Consider the following 20,383-nt stretch of genomic DNA (forward strand, 5'->3'; position numbering starts at 1 on the left):
GGCTATAGAGTAAGAATATTTTAAAGTATTTTGAGTTAAATTTGAAATTTCAGGTAACCTAGCAGTAGGTCATTTTTATATATTTGTTTTAATGGAGTAGAGTTTCAAAGCAAGCCTAAAAAAATCTGTTTGTCTCTGACATCTCCTCAGGGCTGTCTTCCCGACAGCTCAGGTTCAAAATGGCTAAAACAGAGCTCTTAATCTCTTTCTCATTGCCACCTTTCTGGATCACCACGGATAACATGGCCATTGTGCCTGTCATTTGTGCCCGTAGCCTGAAATCATCTTTAATTTGGTCCACTTTCTGGATCCTTACATTCGGTCTGTGCTTAAGACTCTGTTGTTTTTTCTACGTAACATTTCTTACAACATAGCTTTTCCATACACACAGTTAAAATTTATCCACTGTATCCTAAACTGTTGTTTTTATTGCTAAACCTTCCTGTCTCTGTCCTTCATTCTTGAAGAATGCTGCTATAAAAGACATATTTCTAATCTTTAACACCTTTTGCTCAAATAATAAATTCTCTAGAGCAGTTTGATCTGCCTTTATGCAGTATTTAGCATTTTAGAATATTGGTGTGTAAGCCATAGTTACAGGTGTTTCAGCTATAGTGTATTAACAGTTACTTGAAGTATAATATTATTTTAGAGATTTTTATTACTTATATTATTGCTGTGCCTTACGTCTCTAATAAGGATTTGCACTTTGTTTTGCTTACTGTGATTTATGCACATAAAAAGTTGTAAATTTAGGAAGACAAGGTCAGGAAATGAGTGTGAAGATGTAGTTGACTTACACAACTGGTTCTGAGTTTTGACTAACCATTAACACAGATTTCAGTCTTGGTACCTGTACATTCTGTGTACACCAACCTGATTCTGTTAGGTAACATTGGGACCACATCTTCTTCTTGGGAACACATGTTGATGCCTGTTCTTTAGGTTTCAGTGAGCAGAGGTGGTTGTAGCTCAGTATCTTTGTACCACTTGTGTTCCAGGATGCTGAATTCTGGGATGCTTCCAATTCCATACAAAGTCATAAAGAATCCAGATTAAAGTTGAAAGAGGGCAGGCGCTGACTCTCCTGTGGTGTAACAATAACAGTGAATGATGGATTCTCCAAACGTTTGCTGTGCTTGCAGGAGAGCTTTGTGGTGGACCACTGCTCAGTTTCAAGGTCCTTTAATAGGGAACTGAAAAATGAAGAAGAAAAAATGAAATTCTTCTTCCTAAAAAGTTTATGCAAAACCTAGCAGACCTTGGAAAGCTTTTCAAGACAATTTCGGATATTGGATCTCTTCCAGGAATCAAGTGTTGTTGATGAGTCAAATTACCACCATTCAAACGTTCTCATAACCTTTGCTTGCTGACCAAGGATCTCCTTCTTTCAGAGGAGATCTGAAAGAAGCAATAGGAAGCATTAGGTTAGTGTCGGAGCTTCTTCTGATCTACTCTTGAAAAAGGAACAGAATAACTTATCTAGAATTTAATTCTTCTCCAAACATAAAGATGAAATCAGCAACACTCAATCTTGATGACTTGTATATTATTTTTGTCAGTCTTCTACCTCCTATAATGGAAACAAGACATTGGCCGTAGTTTTGATCTTGAGTATTTTACATCTTGTTATAAACCATCATTCATGGTTTATACCATCATTCACCTACTTGCACCATCTGATTTTGACTCTCAATCCATTATATGTCAGAGGTGCCATTCTACACTTTACTCAAACTGGATCTTTGTTAAATCATTCTTGGTAGTAATAATGAGGTGAAACACACCTGACAGGACTTGGAACTCATTGGAATATTCTGATTCATTTTGCTTTTCCTCTGAAGAAATTAGTGCTTTTAGCCTGAAATGTATCCTCACACCTCTGTGGGGGTACAAAGCAAACTTAGAAAGTGGAGAGAAAAGTCACTAATAGCTTCAGTATGCTTGGCGTCCAAAAATACGTGTCCTTTGTCAGTAGTCCTCCTTCTGAAATAACCACACGATATACTTTTATCACACCGAAGTCTATGTCAGTCTGATGTGAAAGTATGCATCACTAGCGATGCTCTCTCTGAGTAGCTTTCACAGAAGTGCTAGAACCTGTGTAACAGGTACACAGGGGCAACCTTTGATAAATGAAATTCAGAGGCAGTGATGCCCTCACGAAGCTGTACTTTCTTTGTTTTGGATTTTAAAGCCTTTTATTTGACATGTACACTGCCACCGTCCCTTGTTTCTAACAGTGTACGAGATTGTTGTCTTTGAGGCCAAAGATAGTAAGTAAAGGAGGGCTAATTCTCGTAGAAAGTAGTTCACTATTGCTGAATGAGGAATGGTGCAGCGCAGTGATGGGCGTATTGGCCCTAGTTCTTCTTTTTGGCAGTCAGTTCAGTGAGTTCAGTTCAGTCGGTGCACCAGATGGCCACCCCTCAATCTGGGATCATGTAATTTTTTCATGTTCCACAAAATTTCATATCTAAACTGATTTGCCTCTTGCTTTCTCCTTGGTTAGGCAGCCTCATCCCTCCTGAGCCTTTCACTTGCTTCTAAGTGCGGGCCCATCAGTCCCTCAAGCCCTTCCGTTGCCGTATTTCAACACATAGTTTGACTGTCACTTCACCTAGGAAGGTAGGAGAGATTCAGGCCTTCAGAACAATTCCACAGTTCTTTTGTGACATTTTTGTCACTGCCAAGTGTCATCCAAGGTTCTTGCAGCTGGTGTTTGCGTGTTGCACATCAGTCATTCAGGTTACTGCCTGGTTTTGTTCTTATCTAGTCAAATAAAACTCAGCATGGTGAATGTTGTTGTAACCAATTCTTTTGTTGGGCTGGGTTTGCTGTTGGCACAAGAGCATCCCTAACTAAGTGTTGTTCAAAATAATTCAGCCATCTACAAAAGAGGGATGAGCGGCTCACTTCAAAGAAACTGCAGTCCTTGGAGATTAGATGTGTCTATGATCCAGTCCAGGCAAAACAAATGACTTGGTGAGCATCAGGCAAGATGTAGGGTATTGATGCCATCTGTCCTTTGCCCAGTCCAACACGGAAGAAAATCCTTTTCTTGTAGAAATACAACCCTGTTTTTCAGTCTGATACAATTTAAAGCCAGGAGAGAAGAGCAGAGGTGGTTGCTTTTTTTCCTTTATCCTTTTTTTTTTTTCTTTTTTTTTTTGAAGTCTGCTGCTGACAACCGGTATAAGCTTTCAGATAAGACGAAGGTAGCATTCCAGGAGGTTTTGTAATATAAACAAGTGAATACTTGCAATGAAATTTCTCTGACTGTGTATATGTTTTGCTTTTATTTAAAGTGCAGTTATGTTCTGAAAATGAATACAGAAAATTGTTGCCTTTTTATATACAATAACTTCTTGTAAGTGCTCAGATTAGTATCTGCATGTTACCTATCAACAGCAGTTCACAGTGCTGTCCTTTGAATAACATCAAGGCAGTTGTTTGACAAATTCTGCCTGCCTAAATCTGTGCAAACAAACTGACAACTGCGGGTGAAGACAGTTGTCAGCTGTAATTGCTGATGCACAAGGAGGAAAAAATGAGATTCCAGCTTGAATTTTCAGAAATAGCCCTTACTGGAAAGAAGCTCATGCTTAATAATCTGAATGTATTTGATCAGTGTATGTAAAGCGTCTCTCCGTGATGTTAGCATTTGATTATCAGATGGTAATGTTTAGCAGAAGGAGCATTTTGGAGCTTCAGTGCAGATAATTCCGAAGTGTTCAAGATATTCCGTAATCTGGTTATATGATTACAACTGAGAGTACAGCATGGATTTTGAGGAACCCATTTGGCCATTCTGAGCCAAATCAAAAGCCGTTTGGGGTTTTTTGGAGGGCAGGGTGAGTTACTTTTACAAAGGTATACAGGTTTCACGGGAAATGAGCATTTAGTTTAGTTAATCTAGGGGCTGTGGAAAATGCGGTAGCAGTTCTTCTTTTAAAACTTTTTGTTTGCAATAGCCAGTATGGAATTTGGCTAGAATTATGAGGATAAAGATTGCTCAGATATGTAGCTTTTAAACGGATGTTCGTTCACGTCCTTTAAGAATTCTCATAGAATTTAGCAATTCACTGCCTGTCAATGATGGCAATCTTGAAAGCATTTTAATAAATCAGATTGAGTCACTCTGCATTCTTGAGATAATATAAACAAAATTTTAGCTTTCTGTAGAAAATAAATACTGACATATCTGTTAATTTAAATAGACATTGGCATCAATGTGTAAAAATGTATAGCAGGAACCAATAGTGTCATTGAAATTGTAAGAGAACTATAGTGTAATGTGGTTATTTTATTTTTTTATTATTATTATTTCTTTTTAGTGGGTTTGTTCTTTTGAAATATGAGCACTTAGTATAGCTGTATGGTTGCAGAATATATTTAAACTGATGGGGTTTTATCCCTGCTTTTCCAGCTAAGACATTTAGGAAATGATGAAGTACACATTGTCTGGTCAGAGCATACCCGAGATTATAGAAGAGGAATAATTCCAACAGAATTTGGTGATGTTCTTATAGTTATCTATCCCATGAAAAACCATATGTTCAGTATCCAGATCATGAAAAAGCCTGAGGTAAGGGGTTTTTTTTTCTTTTGTGTTTCTTTCGTGTGTTTGATATGAACTGAGTTGTGTTTTGAATCTGAGGTTTTGGTGTAACAGATTGATCGAACAGATCCAATAGATTGAGCCAAGGTGATGTGTCTTAAACATTGACGTTTGCAGTGGTGGTAGGAGGAAGAGGAAGAACTCAGTGAATACAATGCATAGTAAAATCAGTAACTTGAAATTGCAAAGGCCTGATCCTGTCAAGCATACCTGCTAACATCATAAACTGGAAACAAAGCTAGAATATTCTGCGTAATCATTTAAATATTAAGATAAACTTGGCAAACTTCTTTATCAAATTTGATACGTGACTGTGGGAGTTGAATAATATGCTCCAGCTTTCTCCATCCATGTCATATTCCCCTTTCTTCTTCTCAAAGCTAGTATGCACTTCCTCCTTGACTCCGCACAAGAATTTGGAGATTAATTCAGCAAAGCAAGACTGTTCAACTCTTAGGCATGTGAACACACACTCATTCTAGTGCCTCAAATGTCTGTGCTGGCCCTGTTCTTAAAACAGTGGTTTAGGGTAGTGAACACTGACTGAATAGAAGTCGTCATGAGTGTTTGTACTGCATGATTTCTGTGTGTGATGTCAATTGCCATGAATTTCTATGCTTTATTAAAATTCTTTCTAGAAGCACTAATATTAATAAATGACGTATGACAGAAATAGGATTCCCTCTATATGGCGAATACCTCTATCTGATGATCAGCATGAAATGATACCCAGTCTTTTTATTTCTGGATAACTTATGTTTTTAATTAATAAATACATTCTTTCTCTAACTTCGTACTTTGAGTACAAAGAGTTGCATTATTGGTGGTGCGCAGGTTAAGAAGGAAAAAGAAAACTGCTGAGAGCAGGGATTTTTGTTACTCCAACAAGAGGTCCTTTATGTGTGAAAAGAAGTGCCTTCCATCAGATTTCAGTATTCTCAAAACTGCATTAAATGACTGATGGCAAAAATAATACAGGGATGTAAATTTCTTTTGCAGCATTGGTTTCATTTTAGCAGGAAGAATATTTAGTCTGCACTCCGCTGCTCCCTTTGCTGACCTGATACACAAACTTTGCTCTTCTTCACATGCTTTATGTTATCAGCTTCAGAACTTTATTCACACATACAGGAAATTAAGATACTTAATAGAGTTAATTTCTTTTTTTTTTAATTGCAAAATGATGATTGATTAGAGAAAAACGTAATGCCAAAACGTAAGATCCATCTGTTTTGTAAACCTTTTGGGTGCTACCTGTACTAAACATCAAGGTTTTCTACGGCTGTCACAAATAAGGCTTTGCACTTAGGGTCCAAAGAGGCCGACCTTTCACCACAGATTTCTCCTGTAGAGGGCTTACAATCTATTTGTACAGATACCACAGAAAGGAAGAAGAAAAGAAAATGTCAGGTGAGGGTCTGTCCACCAGTAATTACATGACAGTTGCACATTGAGTTGGTCCTTATGGACATGTAATATCTAAAGCTATGATAAATATTATTTTAAAATTTGAGTAATTATTCCTTTTGCTTAGTACCACCTACAGTATTGTCATCTAGCCTTTCAACCTCGTAAACATCACATGCATGACTGTCCCTAGGATTTTGGCAGCAAATGTTGGAATTAAGCTTTGATGAGACACAGTATTCAAATGGTTGCTTAATTTTCTTCAAATGGTGCGTTATCTGTTACCAAGGATATCAAGCAGTTACATGGCTGTATATTTCCACAAGAGAAAAGGTCTGTCATGGAGCACAATGACTGGTCTGATTATGTAGCGTTGAGGAGGAAAAAAATGATATATTTGAGTGCTCTATTGTTAATGTTGATTGCTAATTGTTATAGCTAAGATCTTGCTTTATGTTGAATTTCTTAATTTTTTATTCAGGTTCCATTTTTTGGTCCACTCTTTGATGGTGCTATTGTGAATGGAAAAATTCTTCCTATTATGGTTCGTGCAACAGCTATAAATGCAAGCCGTGCGTTGAAATCATTAATCCCATTATACCAAAACTTGTATCCTTTCACTCAAATGGTTTCCAAGGCATATACATTCCCTTGCATTTCTACAGATGTGATCCTCATGTTTTCTGTCATCTTATATCTTTGTCAGAATAACATAGGGAAAATATTTTCACTTTTTTATGGTGATAACGCCTTTAAGAAACTTAAACCTATAGAAGACAGTTCGGACAAAGACCAGCTTTTTTTAATTAAGTGAAGAATTGATTCAGTGCTGAAAAAACGTCTGCTTCTAATATTTTGTAACATATATTTATCGCTACTTGTTAAACAAAATTATGACCATTTTGTGAGTAGACTTTCTAAAATAACAATGTCGTGGTGTTAATAATCCTTCTTTCCTTAAAGATATTTAGTATTTATCCAGTATTAATGTGACTTAGTTTTGTTTTCTAGTTCCAAGAAGGATATGAATACTGTTTTCCTTCAAGATGAGAAATGTGTTACATTTTTGTCATACGCATTTTATTACTCAGCTCAGAATACAAAGTTGTCAAAATGATGTTAGTGATTTTGTAAAGATGTCAGAAAAGGTTATCTCATTTTTTTCTTGTTGGAACTGAAATTGCAGATTTTTGAAAGGGCTGCTCTTGGAGGAGTAGATTTACCAACGAAAAAGTAAAAAACATAAGGTAAGTCAGCCACTTACAGCTCTCCCTTTCTTAAGACTGAGTTTTGTTATGTACCTGTTAGTTAAATCAACAGGAACATACTATTTTTTAATTTCATAAATTGAATGGTACTCTTAAATTTTGATCCAAAAGAAATTCTGTGCTTAATTTCCACCCAAGCTGTAGATACTTATATCTGTCGTGATAGATTGTTGCTAAAGTACTCTGGTTTTTCTAAGGCTGACTGTTAATATTCAGAGTTTTGGATTAGATATGATGAAGTGGATTTACAGATGAATGATGGATGGTCTTTGATGTGATCACATTAAATGACGTTTGTGCCATTTCTGTAGATGACAGGTGTTGATTCATTGTATTTTTATGTTTGGAAAGGTCCGATCTTTTTGTCATTACTCAAGTGGCTTAATCAAAGAATTTAAAATGTATTATCATCATTATACCATGAAAAGTGATGGCTTATAGCATTATATTGATGTATAGTGATGAGCAATTGTAAAACAATTTACTTTGAAATAACAAACTTTCAGTACCAAAAAACCCCACAAACTTGTATGTTTAAACTTCTTTTCAGAATATGGAAGTTGTAATAAATTCCTTGGACATAGCTCGCCAGCTCAATTTCTAGGAATTGGCCAATTCCAAAGAGCCGCATATTGCACATTCATTTTTAAATCGGTTCTTCAGATTGTACTTTTTATAGGCATGAAAGCACTGCGTGTCATTTATGATATAATGTGGCCTCAATTAAAATGTTGATATTTGTCTCCTAATACGGTGAGCACGATAACCAGAAAGCGTTACATATATTTAATATTAGGTAGTATTGGTTGGTGGGTTTCGTATCATCACTTGCTAAGCTTATGAAGCACCTGTTGATTGGACACTGATGTTAAAGGGCAGCTTTGTTAAGTAGTTGATGGAATTCTTTTTCCACCTGGCTTGAAGTATTTTATACTCAGTGCTTTGTATAATACTTTAAAAATTAAAATGGACATGTGGGCAGTTCTTTAAATGCTGTTTGCTTGCCTTGAAATTAGAAAAAACTCTACAAACTTCCATGGCTTGAATTAGGCTATGGTGGAGTCACTTGTGTGAGTGGAGAACAGCAAAAAAAATGTTAAACTTCAAAGTTTGGCCTAGCTCTCAGTGGCTTAAAAGACTCTTAATTAAAAATGTCATGGTTGTGCTCTTGGTTCTCAACCCATGACCAGATTTGAGGTCAAGAAGGAATTTCCCTCATACAAGAATGGCAAAGGCTGGTGGATGTTTCTTGTAACATGGACATGGTGTGTTAACTAGGAATATTTGAAAATTGAATTTAATTACGTTCCTGCAATAGTGGGGTATTGAAGACATCAAGGGTTGTCTTTACTGTCTCCCATTTTTTTCCTCTGGCATATTTTAGCTATGGCTGTAGCAGTTCACTCCTGGCTTTTAAGTTTGTTGTGGACTGAAGGGTGTGGGGACAGGAGAATTTTATGGTCTGGGTAAGTAGCTTGGTGGTCGTTCCTTGTGTTGGAGAGTTGCTGGAGCAAAGAAAAAGGGGGCTTGGCGTGGTGAAAACAGTATGTTCGAAGAGGGAGGGGAAAAAGGTACAGAAAAGCTATTTTTCAGAAGGTACACCAAAAGGAGACCCCCAACTGGAAAAGTGAAGCTGATATTCAAGGCTTCCCACATGCCAAGGACCATAACGATGTCGGTGAAAGGGAATTCTGAAGTGCTCTGCTCAAAATTAATTTTTGTTTACTTATGAATATCTAATAGACTGGAGCAGTGTTAGCTTATTAGGAACTTTGATGATGGTTAGTAGAAATTCAGTTTAATGTGGATCTTGAGGGAACAATGCTTGAGACTTCTGCCAAAGAGAACACGTTTCAAGCCCTACGCTTTAGTATTAGCTCGCTTAATTTCAAAGCCAGCATTAGGGTACGCATGTCTCTGTGCCTGCAGGTGTGTGGTTCATTTCACCGTACTGTGTAATAATTGGTGGAGCTGATGATGATATGCACGTCTGTGCTTATCTATATTAGAAAAATATTTCCAATGTCACATTGCAGATGTTTGTGGTGAGGATGGATCATGGTAAACTCTTAAAGTAGAATTCTGTTGATTTGCTCGCGTATGGGATGTGAAGAAAGTGGCGCTGAGTTTGGCCCTCCTATTTCCAAGGAAAGGCTTATCCGTTTTCTGAGTTAGTGCATTTTCTAAGTGCAGACCTGACTGAAAAAATCGGCTGTCATTTGTAATCAGCAGGGATATTCAGTCCTCTTCATGTAACCTGATTGCAACTTTTTCCTTATCGCACTAGTCTGTTAATCACGATGTGGCAATGGGCAGTATGTGTGAATAGTATAATAATGGTTGCGTGGATACAGGAAATTCTGCTCATCTCCCTTTTATAGTGTGCCCTGACTTTAAGCATGTATTGTACGGTCTGATGTAGCTTTCTGAGACTGACCAATTCTGTCAGTCACTTTTCTCTTTCTGGTGTTGTTTTGATACTTCTGATAGCAAACTCAGATAGCAAAACATTTTGAAGATTTGATTTTTTTTAATGATTTTTAAAGGTTTCATCTGCTCTGTGTTTTTATTCTTTTCACAGAATTCTGTAATGATATGTTTCTGTACTGTAGTAGTATTTTAAGATTACAGATTTACTAAATTCATCATCGAACATCAGTCAGGCATGTATCCTCCTTTAACTTGATGCTTGACGTTTTTGTTGCTGCAGCTGCTTGAAGAGAATATTGCCATTTTGGGGGGAGTTTCTGCATTGATTTGTGGATTTTGCTTTGGTTCGAGGATTTTGCAGTCCCTCGCTATCTTTTGGTGGCCTGGCTTTCTTGTAGCAGTACCCCCTCACCAACAGGCGGCAAACATGCACACAGTAGCAGGTGATACTTGTATTGTCTTGCTGATGAAGCAGCAGTGCCCCCTTCTCTGTCTCATAGCTAATGTGGTTCTTCTTCTCATGGCTTTTGTCGTTGTCAGAAGTACATGCTTATCTCCTGAATACGCTCCAGCTGCACGTAGGCTTGGCAAACTTCTAAGACTCATTAACTGCAGGTGTAATAATGGGACTGAATGTTGAGAACAATCACTTTCACTGTGATGTAGAATAAGGCGGCCAGTATTTAGGGGATTGTTAAATACTCTTTATTTACTAAATTGCATTGAAATTCCTGATAAGGACTAGTTTTACTCATGGCAAGCACTTTGTCACGTTCTGAATTCAGAATCTACCATGTGTAGGAAATGGGTCAATACTAAATATTTTGAACAATAGGAAGAGTGGCTTCATATAAAATTTTACTTGATCTTCCTGAATAAGCAACAGATGTCAGCCAGTTGCCAAGAGCTACACCAAGATAATGTTCTTTACTGAGCATAGTAAGCACCCCCAGGGATCCAACTTGTTAAAATTATTTACATCATACAACAAAACAACTGGAAACCTTGTGGGAGTGGAATTCCAAATGTGAAACAACTTGTGTTACTTTTTGCACGTTGTACACAAATTTTGGAATGTTAACAATTATTCTGAACTATCTGCACTTACAGTGCAGTGCAGTTAGTGCAAATATCACAAATAGACACCGTAATGCTTTCTCTCTTATGTGGTATTCCCCTCCAAAAGGATGCTACCTAATATGTAGCTAGACACACAGCAAGAAATCATATTTAGCATCTTTTAAATCTGAAATTTGTAGAAACTCTAGAACACCTGGAATATAAGTTTTCTATATATGTAATGATCATAGCATAATTTTCACCTTTTTATTGTAATCTATAAAATTGTCACCTAATGACAGGAATCCTTCAGCCCATTACATTTCTTTTTTTTTTAATGTATGAAAGAGATTAGCTTAAATAGCAAAAATATAATTCTGTTTGAATTATTCCATCTACAAAATATTTTAGAATAAATCAACTAAATGATTTGGTAAATTAATCTTTTTTATCAAAACTGGAAAATTTATATCCCCCTATCTTTTTTGACATTGTATTTCTAAACAGTTGGTACTTGATGTATTGTAGCTAACCTTTTTAGACAGTTGTGTTCCAGAGAAAACGGAAGATATTAACCCCATATGGTATCTGACAAGACAGTAACTTCTTTATGAATAAAATAATGTGTTTGAGTGGTTTGTTAGAAATTTCCTCTGTACTAAAAACCTCGCAGCTCAGAAGAAGGTTTCTTGCTTGATGTGATACTCAGCTGCCCCAAGAAAGGGTTTTATTGGAACCGGTAGTGTCACTGTTTGTTGTGCCGGCTTAACCATCACCTGCCTCAAGATAGAGCTGCAGACATTGGAAAGCTTATCTTTAAAAAGGAAGTCTTTGTTGTTAAGGACATACAGTGAGCAAAGAGTGTTCTTCAAATTCTCTAGCCACATTTGTCTCAATTAATTAAGAATATTTGTTTGGTTTACATTCTCAAACTGGAATTTGTAAAGATTTTGGAGATTTCTCACTAATACAGAAATTTAGAAGTTAAAAGCTGGAAAGCGCTGATTTTTGGCAATGCCACTTTTCCTTCCTCTAAGTTTTCTATCTTATAGATGCATGAGCATCTGTAAGACAAAAAAAATGAATACAGCAATACTGCATCAATGACTCTGTATCAAATGGAAAAGGCATAAGCGGTGCGCTCTGTCCTTAAATATGTATCATGAGTTCATTTTTCACAGTGCCACTAAGTTAATTTTGGTATAGTGAGAGGAATAATGCATGCCATTATAATTACTCTTCTAATATGTTCTGGTTTAGAATTTCTTTGAACTGACATATGCCAAGATTCTCAGCAAACTTTGCTATATTTCTTGCAGTGCAATTTTGATGCAGGACATTTAATAAGGTTTTAACGTACCTTTTACTGATTTTTCTGTCGTCACAGGTGAGAAGAAACAAACATTAAAAATAATGCTTGATACAATTTTTAGATACTACTCCATATACTTCACAGCAAATAATTGAAAATTTCAGGATTTCAGTGAATATTTATCCCATCCCTGAATCATACCATCGTAGACTTATCTGATAGGAGTTCAAGTAAGAGCCATGGATGAGTTCATCATATGACCCCCCGCTGTTTTTTTCCAGAAGAAAATAGAGTTATTTCTAAAATCTATTTTACTGTTTAGCAACGGAAATTGTTTTCCAAGTTCAAGCAAGAATCACAAGGTAGAGAATATGGTGTTCAGTCTTTGCTGTACTTTGACTTGCTCAGTTTTGCTGTTCTCCCAAATCCTAGTTCTGCTGACAACTCACTTGATCTTTTAATAATTCAAAACGTGATTAATTAAATGCCTGCGTACAATGGTAAAATATGAAAAACTGAAGATTTCCAAGGCATTTATTGTTTTAAGGGACTGATTGTTTTAAGGGACTCTTCAGGTATTTCAGTTTCCAGGAATCCTACCTAACAGTTTCTCTGTGCATTACAAGAACACCTAAATATAAGAGGAAAGTTTTATATCTCTATATAGAGTCATGCGTGTGTTTACTTGTAGGTGTGCAATTACAGTAGTAGTTATTTTTATTATCTTTATAGATCTTTCCCCTGGACTAATACATCCAATTAATGTATTTTCCTTTGATGTCACAAGTATATTTGAACAATATGAGACTACTGTAAGGAAAATTCCAGAGGAAATACCAGGAAGATTCAGTTTCTTATAAACCATGGATGGCTAAAGTATTCAGAATGGCAAACCGCTAATGCAAAAAAAGCAAAATGTACAATACTTAATATTTAACTGCTGCATTTAAGAATGTTCATAATTCAAGATTAGTGTTCTGTTATACAGAAAATTAATACAGTTTGAAATATCTCACATAAAGTAATTGTATGGATAATGGCAATGTGGTGTAATAGCATCATCTAAAGTAACTTTTGTGTGGATAACATCACACTGAAGTTTGCCCAATTAAAAAAAAAACAAATGAAAAAACAGCTAAGATTCCAAAGCATAAATTGTGCTATTTATGTTCGTTAAGTATGGCTTGAAATCCTGTCTTAGGGACGTCTTACCCAACTATATATCTAATGCTGCTCAGTAAATGAGGAGAGTATTGATTGGCATATGCTGCTCAAATCGATCACCTTGACAGCCAGAATTACAGTAATCTGTCAGTATTAATGACTGTCTTTCAAGCCTTGATACCTCTCCTCCGCTTGTCTCGTCTTGCCTCACTTCTGTTTGAAGTGCATTTTCTTGCAACCTCTGTTTTTTGTCAGAGTAGGTACTTTTGTAGTGTTTTTTTGTCCCCTGAGTCCAATTTATTGGCTTGATCATGCAATTAGAGTTAAAATGCAACACCAGGGAGCAAAAGTAGGCAGTGTTCTGGGTAACAATTGGACCTCAGGGGTAGTGCAAGCCTGTTCTCAGCCATCATTTATTAGTTACCTGTTGAAAGAATAGGATTGTTTTGCAATGAATAATTCCAAAGCATCACTTTAAATGCCTTTGATTTTAGCCACTAGAGACAACTGATTGAACCAACATTTGTGATTGGTTTTTAAACTCTTGCCTTAGTGTTTGTCATATAGACACTTCAAATAACTGCTGGAGAAATACTTGCAGATATGTGTACCAAGCTGCTGGCTTTACTGCATTTTCATACACATCATTTCAATTGGTTTTCATGCATTTTTAATACGAGGAATAAATTGAAGTGTGAGGCTTGAAAGCTATATTGTAACGTAGTATATGTTCATGTACATAGCCTGTGAGGTTTTTTGCAAAACACACATACATGCCGTTCTTGGCAGCAGTTCTGGATTTGTACATGTTCAGGTAAACACATTTTCTTCAGTAATTGCCCTGCTTCTAATCCCACAGAGCCTGCCTTCTCCACCCCAGGTAGCTCTTCTGTCTCTGCCTCTTCTTAGGGGCTGTCTGCAGATAGCAGCTAGGACGCTGGGAGCACCTGTTCCAGAGGTATAGTGGAAGCACATGAGTTTAAGGTTAATAATGTTATCACATTGTCATGACATGGTATCTGTAACTTGTTTTTTTTAATTAGTAGTACAGCTTTATTTATTAGTTACTCTACCATAATGAAATGCATGAGTCTCTTGAAAGTGGTAAAAAGCAAAATACCGCATGAGACAAAATTGATTGACTCTAGTAATACAATTTTCTACTAATAATTGCACTTATAAAGGGCTGAGTGCTCTGTTGATGTTGTAGACAGTTATGGGGGAGACTCAAATCTTCTTGTACTGTTAAGAAAAATATATTGTAAGTTCTTTTACTTCTGCATTCTTTCATGAACTTAGTTTACCCATCTGAGGGGGGAGTATTGGTTCTGCTGATTTCTGTATAAAATATGGGTAGGCTTGTGCCAGCGGCATTCAGTTTTAGAATAAAGGGATGTCAGTGGGCTACCCTGAAAAGCAGTGGCTTTATCAGCCTCCTAGAACTTCTGAATTTGGATTTGTCAGTACAGATCGCTTGCGGGAGGGAAGTTCTTCTTTGTCACTGCATCTTTTTAAGGTAGGAAATTTTTGTGTGTTGTAAGCTGGAAGTTAGTAGAGCAATCACTGTTTCAATACAAAATGTGTTTTAAATGCATATAGATCCCTCTTAAACAAAAATTTGCAGGGAGAAGGCTGGGAGTCCTTAAATTGGAATGAAAAAGATGAACTAGTTCAATCTTATGCAGAGTTGATTGCTTTGTACGTAACACAAACTGACAGGTTTTTTGTTAATACCTACTTAGCCTTATTAATTAATTAAACATTTTGGATAACAAAAGCCCTTTATTAAAATGTTAAGACTCTTGCCCCCTTAAGGTGTTAAAATTCATACAGATTTCTTTGATAGCTCTCAGAAGTCTGTGAATAAAAGCAGGGAAGGTTAAACAATTTTTCCTGATGTTTCTAAGATTTAAAGAAGGAAATGTTTTTAAACTATTTAAGACCTATTTTTTATGTTGTAAAAGACAGCATTGTTTATTGATTTAATCCTTTTCTAGTCATAAATTCAACCCTGATAACAGATAAGTGACTTGCAAACAACTTGAAAGATTTGTATGTTAAAACACCAAAAGCTGTGTATATATAAAGAATAAGTATATAATATTGTGTATGGTTGATTCTGATATTTAAATTGGTGGGAAATGTGGGAGATAATTTGTAACAAGCAAAACTGACAAACAGTAATGTCTTCGAAGTAGAATGATGCTTTCGGGTGAGTTGAATAAGATACTGGCAAACTGTTTCTGCGTCGTTCTACATCTGGTAATCAAGACAGTTGGGGCATGTTTTCCAGTGCCAACAGGCGGATTAGAAGATGATAGGTACCAAAAAAAAAAAGAGGAGATTAATAGAAACTAGCACATTGGTTGTCTTTGTTCTCCTACAGGTCTGTATTTCAGTTACTGAAAAAAGGGCTTTTATATAATACTTGTTGGTGTATAGAAATATCTAGCTGGAGATGGAATATACTTCATGTAACAATATTCGCTAATTAAGTAGGTCAAAATTATAACAAAAAAAGTGTATATATATAGTTTATTTTGTATGTGCCACATACTTAATAGAAAGACAGAATAAACTGACATAAAGCAAGGATTAAAAGTTAGTATTACACTAATTGGTATTACCATATGGTAGTGCGAAGGACATGAGTCCTAATCATAGCCTGGCCAATCAAATTAATCTCAGTATACTTTCTAGACATTGAGAAAATAGTTTAATTGCTGATTAACTGCACCTGAATAGATCTGTGGGTCACAAATATATCTATCTCCTTCTGAATGCTTCTCCTCCCAAACATAGAAGAATGCGGGCTATTAGAAAATCTTTTAATTTCTGCTTGCCAAACCATAGTTACCATCCATCTGTTCATGCCAATTGTGGAAAAAGGTCAGTTTTCAGCAAAGCCATGCATTTCACAGAAGGTATGTGAAGTGAAATTTCACAGGGGACATGATGGATCCTGATTCTTAGTGATAAACCTTTGGGGCCAGCAGGGTTGGCATATGGTTCAGCATGATATGAAGGCTTGGGTTCCCTGGCTTCACTTCTTTGGCGTGGAACTGATAAAACCTGGCTCTTAAGTATTGTTTCGCTGGACACCAATCACGGGCAGCAGGAACTGCCCATTTAACTCTCTGTGGGAAGGAAGCCCAGGCTGCGTTCACAATAGTACCATTGTAGTGCCGCAAACTGCTCTCAACAGCTTGACAGCACTAGGGAGGAGGGCGAAGGGGCTGCTTTACTAATTGCCCTTCAAAATAAAGAAAGAGGGAAGTGACCGAAAATTAATATTTGTTTTCTTCATTTAAATAGAAGAAGCCTGTCTTCGAGTTTTAAAAATTGTTTTTAAAATCGACTTTACTGCCCTCCCAAGAGACTTATAAGTAGATTATCTCGTACTGGTACTGTGGCAAGCCAGGGTAAAGAGAAAACATTCTCTTTGACTATAAAAGGGAAAAAGAAAGGTAGTTGTAAAGTTTATTGAAGTACAGAATGGAATTAGTGGCAAAATTTCTCATGAGAGGCATTTTCTTTTTTACTATGTAGTGTGGAATTGCAAATTAATACGTATCTGTACGTGCAGTCTTTTCACTGGACAATATTTAATATATTAATATAACTTTTATTTGTATAATTTTACAGTTTGTAGTGGTGTCTTCATGAAAGGCATTTTCTTTACTGTTTCTCTCATCAGTAAATCTGTCTATATACGCAGAGAAAGTATTTAAGGTAGAAATTAAAATATTTGAATGTATGAAAACCATGGGCTCAAGCATTCATGCTAATACCAGAGAACGAAGAGCCAGTTTTGCTTCTGTATTTTTACGCTCATCACCCTTAATTACCTGAGTTAAAACTGATGCAATGCTGCGTGTCAGAGTGGGGACAAACCCCTCTCCCAAAATCAGGAGTGGGTACGTGGGGCTGCAGTTCCCCCTGGCCTGTACTGTTCCACATGATCTGTGGGATGAAGCGAGGACCGCAGCCCCTTAACGTCTCTCCTTGGCACATTTGGTGCCACATCCTTAATAAACTTCAGTCCCGTGGCCCGCTGGCCCTCTGCCTCCCCCGGCTGCCTGCGAGCCGCTCTGTCTGCCGGCAGGAGCATCCCTCCAAAGAGGGCCTGGAGCAGTGGCAGCTCTAATGGGCTTCAAAACAATTAGCACGACATACCTTCTAGGTTCATCGATTCTCATCCTGGGTACATTAGTAAGACTGGTCCTCCCTGGAAGTTGGAGTAGGAATTCTGCCTGCGTAAGGGCTTCAGCGATGTTTCTTTCACTGTTTGTTTTCACCTCCATAGCCTGTTACTAAAACATGGGCAAGTGGGGTATTTGTAAATACTGTCATTAGTCTTCTAACCACACAGCCAGTAAATTTAATGAGTAATCTGTTACAGTGTTGAGGTATTCGTCCCTCCGATACTGCTAGCCATTTGATCGTACTATCTTTCTAATTTCATGCTAAAATGCAGTTCAGGGTTTGTAAAACCAACAATACACAATAAATGGTACTGAAGCTGAGACTTTCTACTATATGTTTGTGTTAATATGCTTCTGCTATATTTCAAACAGATAATTCATTGAATGCCCATTCTTCCTCTTACTGCAGAGTAGATTATATTTAAGTCAAGATTAATGGATAGATTCTGATGTTAAAATCCAGTCTCTGAGCCTGTCATTCCCTAGAGGCATATAGTGCATTAGTTTAAGCCAATATGCTGCTTATCGTAGATACTATGACACTGTCTTAAATGACAGTTTACTGTACTTTGTTACTGCTTACTCTGGTAATAAAATCACTATATTGTGTTCTTGATAATTACAATATTAAATAGAAACTTAATTTGATTACTGCATGTTTAGATACAGATAGTTCTTAAGTAATTGTCCACTGTAAAATTTCTGATACTCGTTTTTTCTCTCATGAGGTGTGTTCTGTCAGTGTCTAAGCTTAATACTTAGTTCAGTCACCTTAGCGGAAAAAGTGCTGAAGAGAGATCTACACTGGGATTTTTCACTGCAAAGGAATATCTTTTATCCTATAGTTTTTCACTTAAACCTCGTTGGTTTTCAAATCCTTCCGTAAGATGTTTTCATTTCCTCGAGTCCTTAAAATAAATAACTTCAGGGTTCTACAGAGTTGAAAAATTCAGTAAGTATTGTTAATTCAGATTTTTTTCCCCTTAACTTTGAAATTGCTAGAAGTCTGAGCATCAGTTTTGTCCTTTTTGCAGTCTAAGCAGGTGATTAGAATTAGAATTCATTCAATTCAGTAAGTACAGTCTCATAATATTTTTATATGGTTATCTTAAGAAGATAACTTTTTGATACAGGTGGGGTTTTTATCATTTAATTCTGGAGAATGTTTATACTGAAATTGAAAATTTATGTTAAGTCCATTACACTTGCGCTCTAGTTCTGCGTATCTCGATAAGGGCCTTTTGTAAAGGAGCTTGGTGCAGAGTGGTTACATTTTTCATTTCATAATTGAGTGTTTTAAGTGGTTAAGCACAGTCCAAATTTTATCCAATTCCAGCTTGTGTTAATGGTGCTACACTCACACTGCCTTAGCACCTGTTATGGATTTTGAGTCATCTGGCAGCCCGTGGGACTTAGATAAAGAAGTACCAGGTGTCCTGCCTGTCTCTTAATTGAGACGCAATGTAAACAATATAGACTTGGCAATATGGTTATAGGAATGGATTAAAGCCCAGCTTTGTCTGCACTGATGAATCACAGCTTTTTCTTCCTAGATGATGTTATAAACCACTGAAGAATTTGGTTAGCTGTAAGATCTGGTGGAACAACACAAAAATAAACAATATATCAAGGATTTTCCTAGAAGGATGGTGTTGCAGAATGTTAAATGTATTGGGTGTTCCAATGAAAATGTAAGCATCAATTACAATTTCTTGCAGTAATTTAGCAATTTTGAAAGTGCTCACACTTGCAAAAATCAAGATTATTTTTTTTTATATATAAATTCATATAAAGTCAAGGCCTTTCAATACATAATGTGTTAGTAAACTAGACAGAAAGCAATAGCATTGAGTTGGAAGCACTCAGTGGCTGCAACTTTATCTAACCTGTGCTTACCTTGCAGGACTTTTAACCATTTAACCATAGGATAGATATACTGGAAGTAATCTCCTTTAGCTGTAAGATTAGTACCCTTAAAGAAAAAAGCCTCTAAATCGCAAAAGTATGTGTTGTTATAATTTGCCCAGTAACTTTTAATTTATCACAGATTTGTGGAACTTTTTAGTAGGGTAAAAAATGAAAATTAATTTTCATTGTCTTTATTTAAAGAATGATGCAACTATATACATTGGAAACAAATTGCAAGATCTGGAGTGATGAGATTAATTTGTATGGATTTATCTATTATATATTCCCTTATTTTCTTCATGAAGAAATATACCTCAGAAACGGCCTCAGAAAACCCTTTTGCAGTTACAACTTGTGTTGAAAAAGGTTTTTATTAAAGATGTTAGATATTATATTTGATGTTTGCTTAAATCCTACAGTCTTAATCTGTTACTTGTTTTTCATATTTATTTTCTTTTTTTAAATGAGAGATCCACATTAATTCATAGATTGTCATATATACATTACTTCTTAAAATTAGTGATTTTTGGATCATTAACACTGAGTCCATTCTGCAGTTCTAGAATGTTTCTAGAAGTTTACTTTTAAAATACAACTTTGATTTCTCTGAGTTTTATGTTCCATTTTTATGAGTAAGAAAATATATTCTTACATTTTATTGCAAAAGTGCTGTCACTAGTATTGAACATATGGTTTCAGTAGAGAAAAAAATCACCTTAAAGACTATAAAATCTTCCTTTTGCCTGTTTAATAGTGTCAAGCATAGTAATTTTTTTTCTTCCCTTTCACCTAAATAACTTGCATCAGACATGATGGGCATGAATTGAATTCTGCTTTATGAATCATCAGTGTTGTGGCTAAGTTCCAATTGCATATGCAGAAGCTGCTTTCATTTAGAGCATAGTTGTGTAAACAGATGCATGGAGCAAAATATATCCCTGCCCACGGCAGGGGGGTTGGAACTAGACGATCTTTAAGGTCCCTTCCAACCCTGACAATTCTATGATTC

General features: G+C 36.3%; 1 protein-coding gene across 14 annotated transcripts in view; it reads left to right on the plus strand.

The window, feature by feature from the left end:
* RALGAPA1 (Ral GTPase activating protein catalytic subunit alpha 1) overlaps positions 1-20,383 on the plus strand; it is a 135,727-nt gene that overhangs the window by 96,215 nt on the left and 19,129 nt on the right. For all 14 annotated transcript variants that reach the window (XR_010070997.1, XM_063334399.1, XM_063334401.1 and 11 more), the window contains 2 exons: positions 4,430-4,588; positions 6,510-6,637. Coding sequence is in view for 13 of the 14 variants with exons in the window: in XM_063334399.1 (XP_063190469.1) it covers positions 4,430-4,588; positions 6,510-6,637 (287 nt within the window). In the remaining variant the exon portion in view is untranslated. The remainder of the gene's footprint in view (positions 1-4,429; positions 4,589-6,509; positions 6,638-20,383) is intronic.

This window comes from Chroicocephalus ridibundus, chromosome 4, assembly GCF_963924245.1.
Source record: "Chroicocephalus ridibundus chromosome 4, bChrRid1.1, whole genome shotgun sequence".
Lineage (NCBI taxonomy): Eukaryota > Metazoa > Chordata > Aves > Charadriiformes > Laridae > Chroicocephalus > Chroicocephalus ridibundus.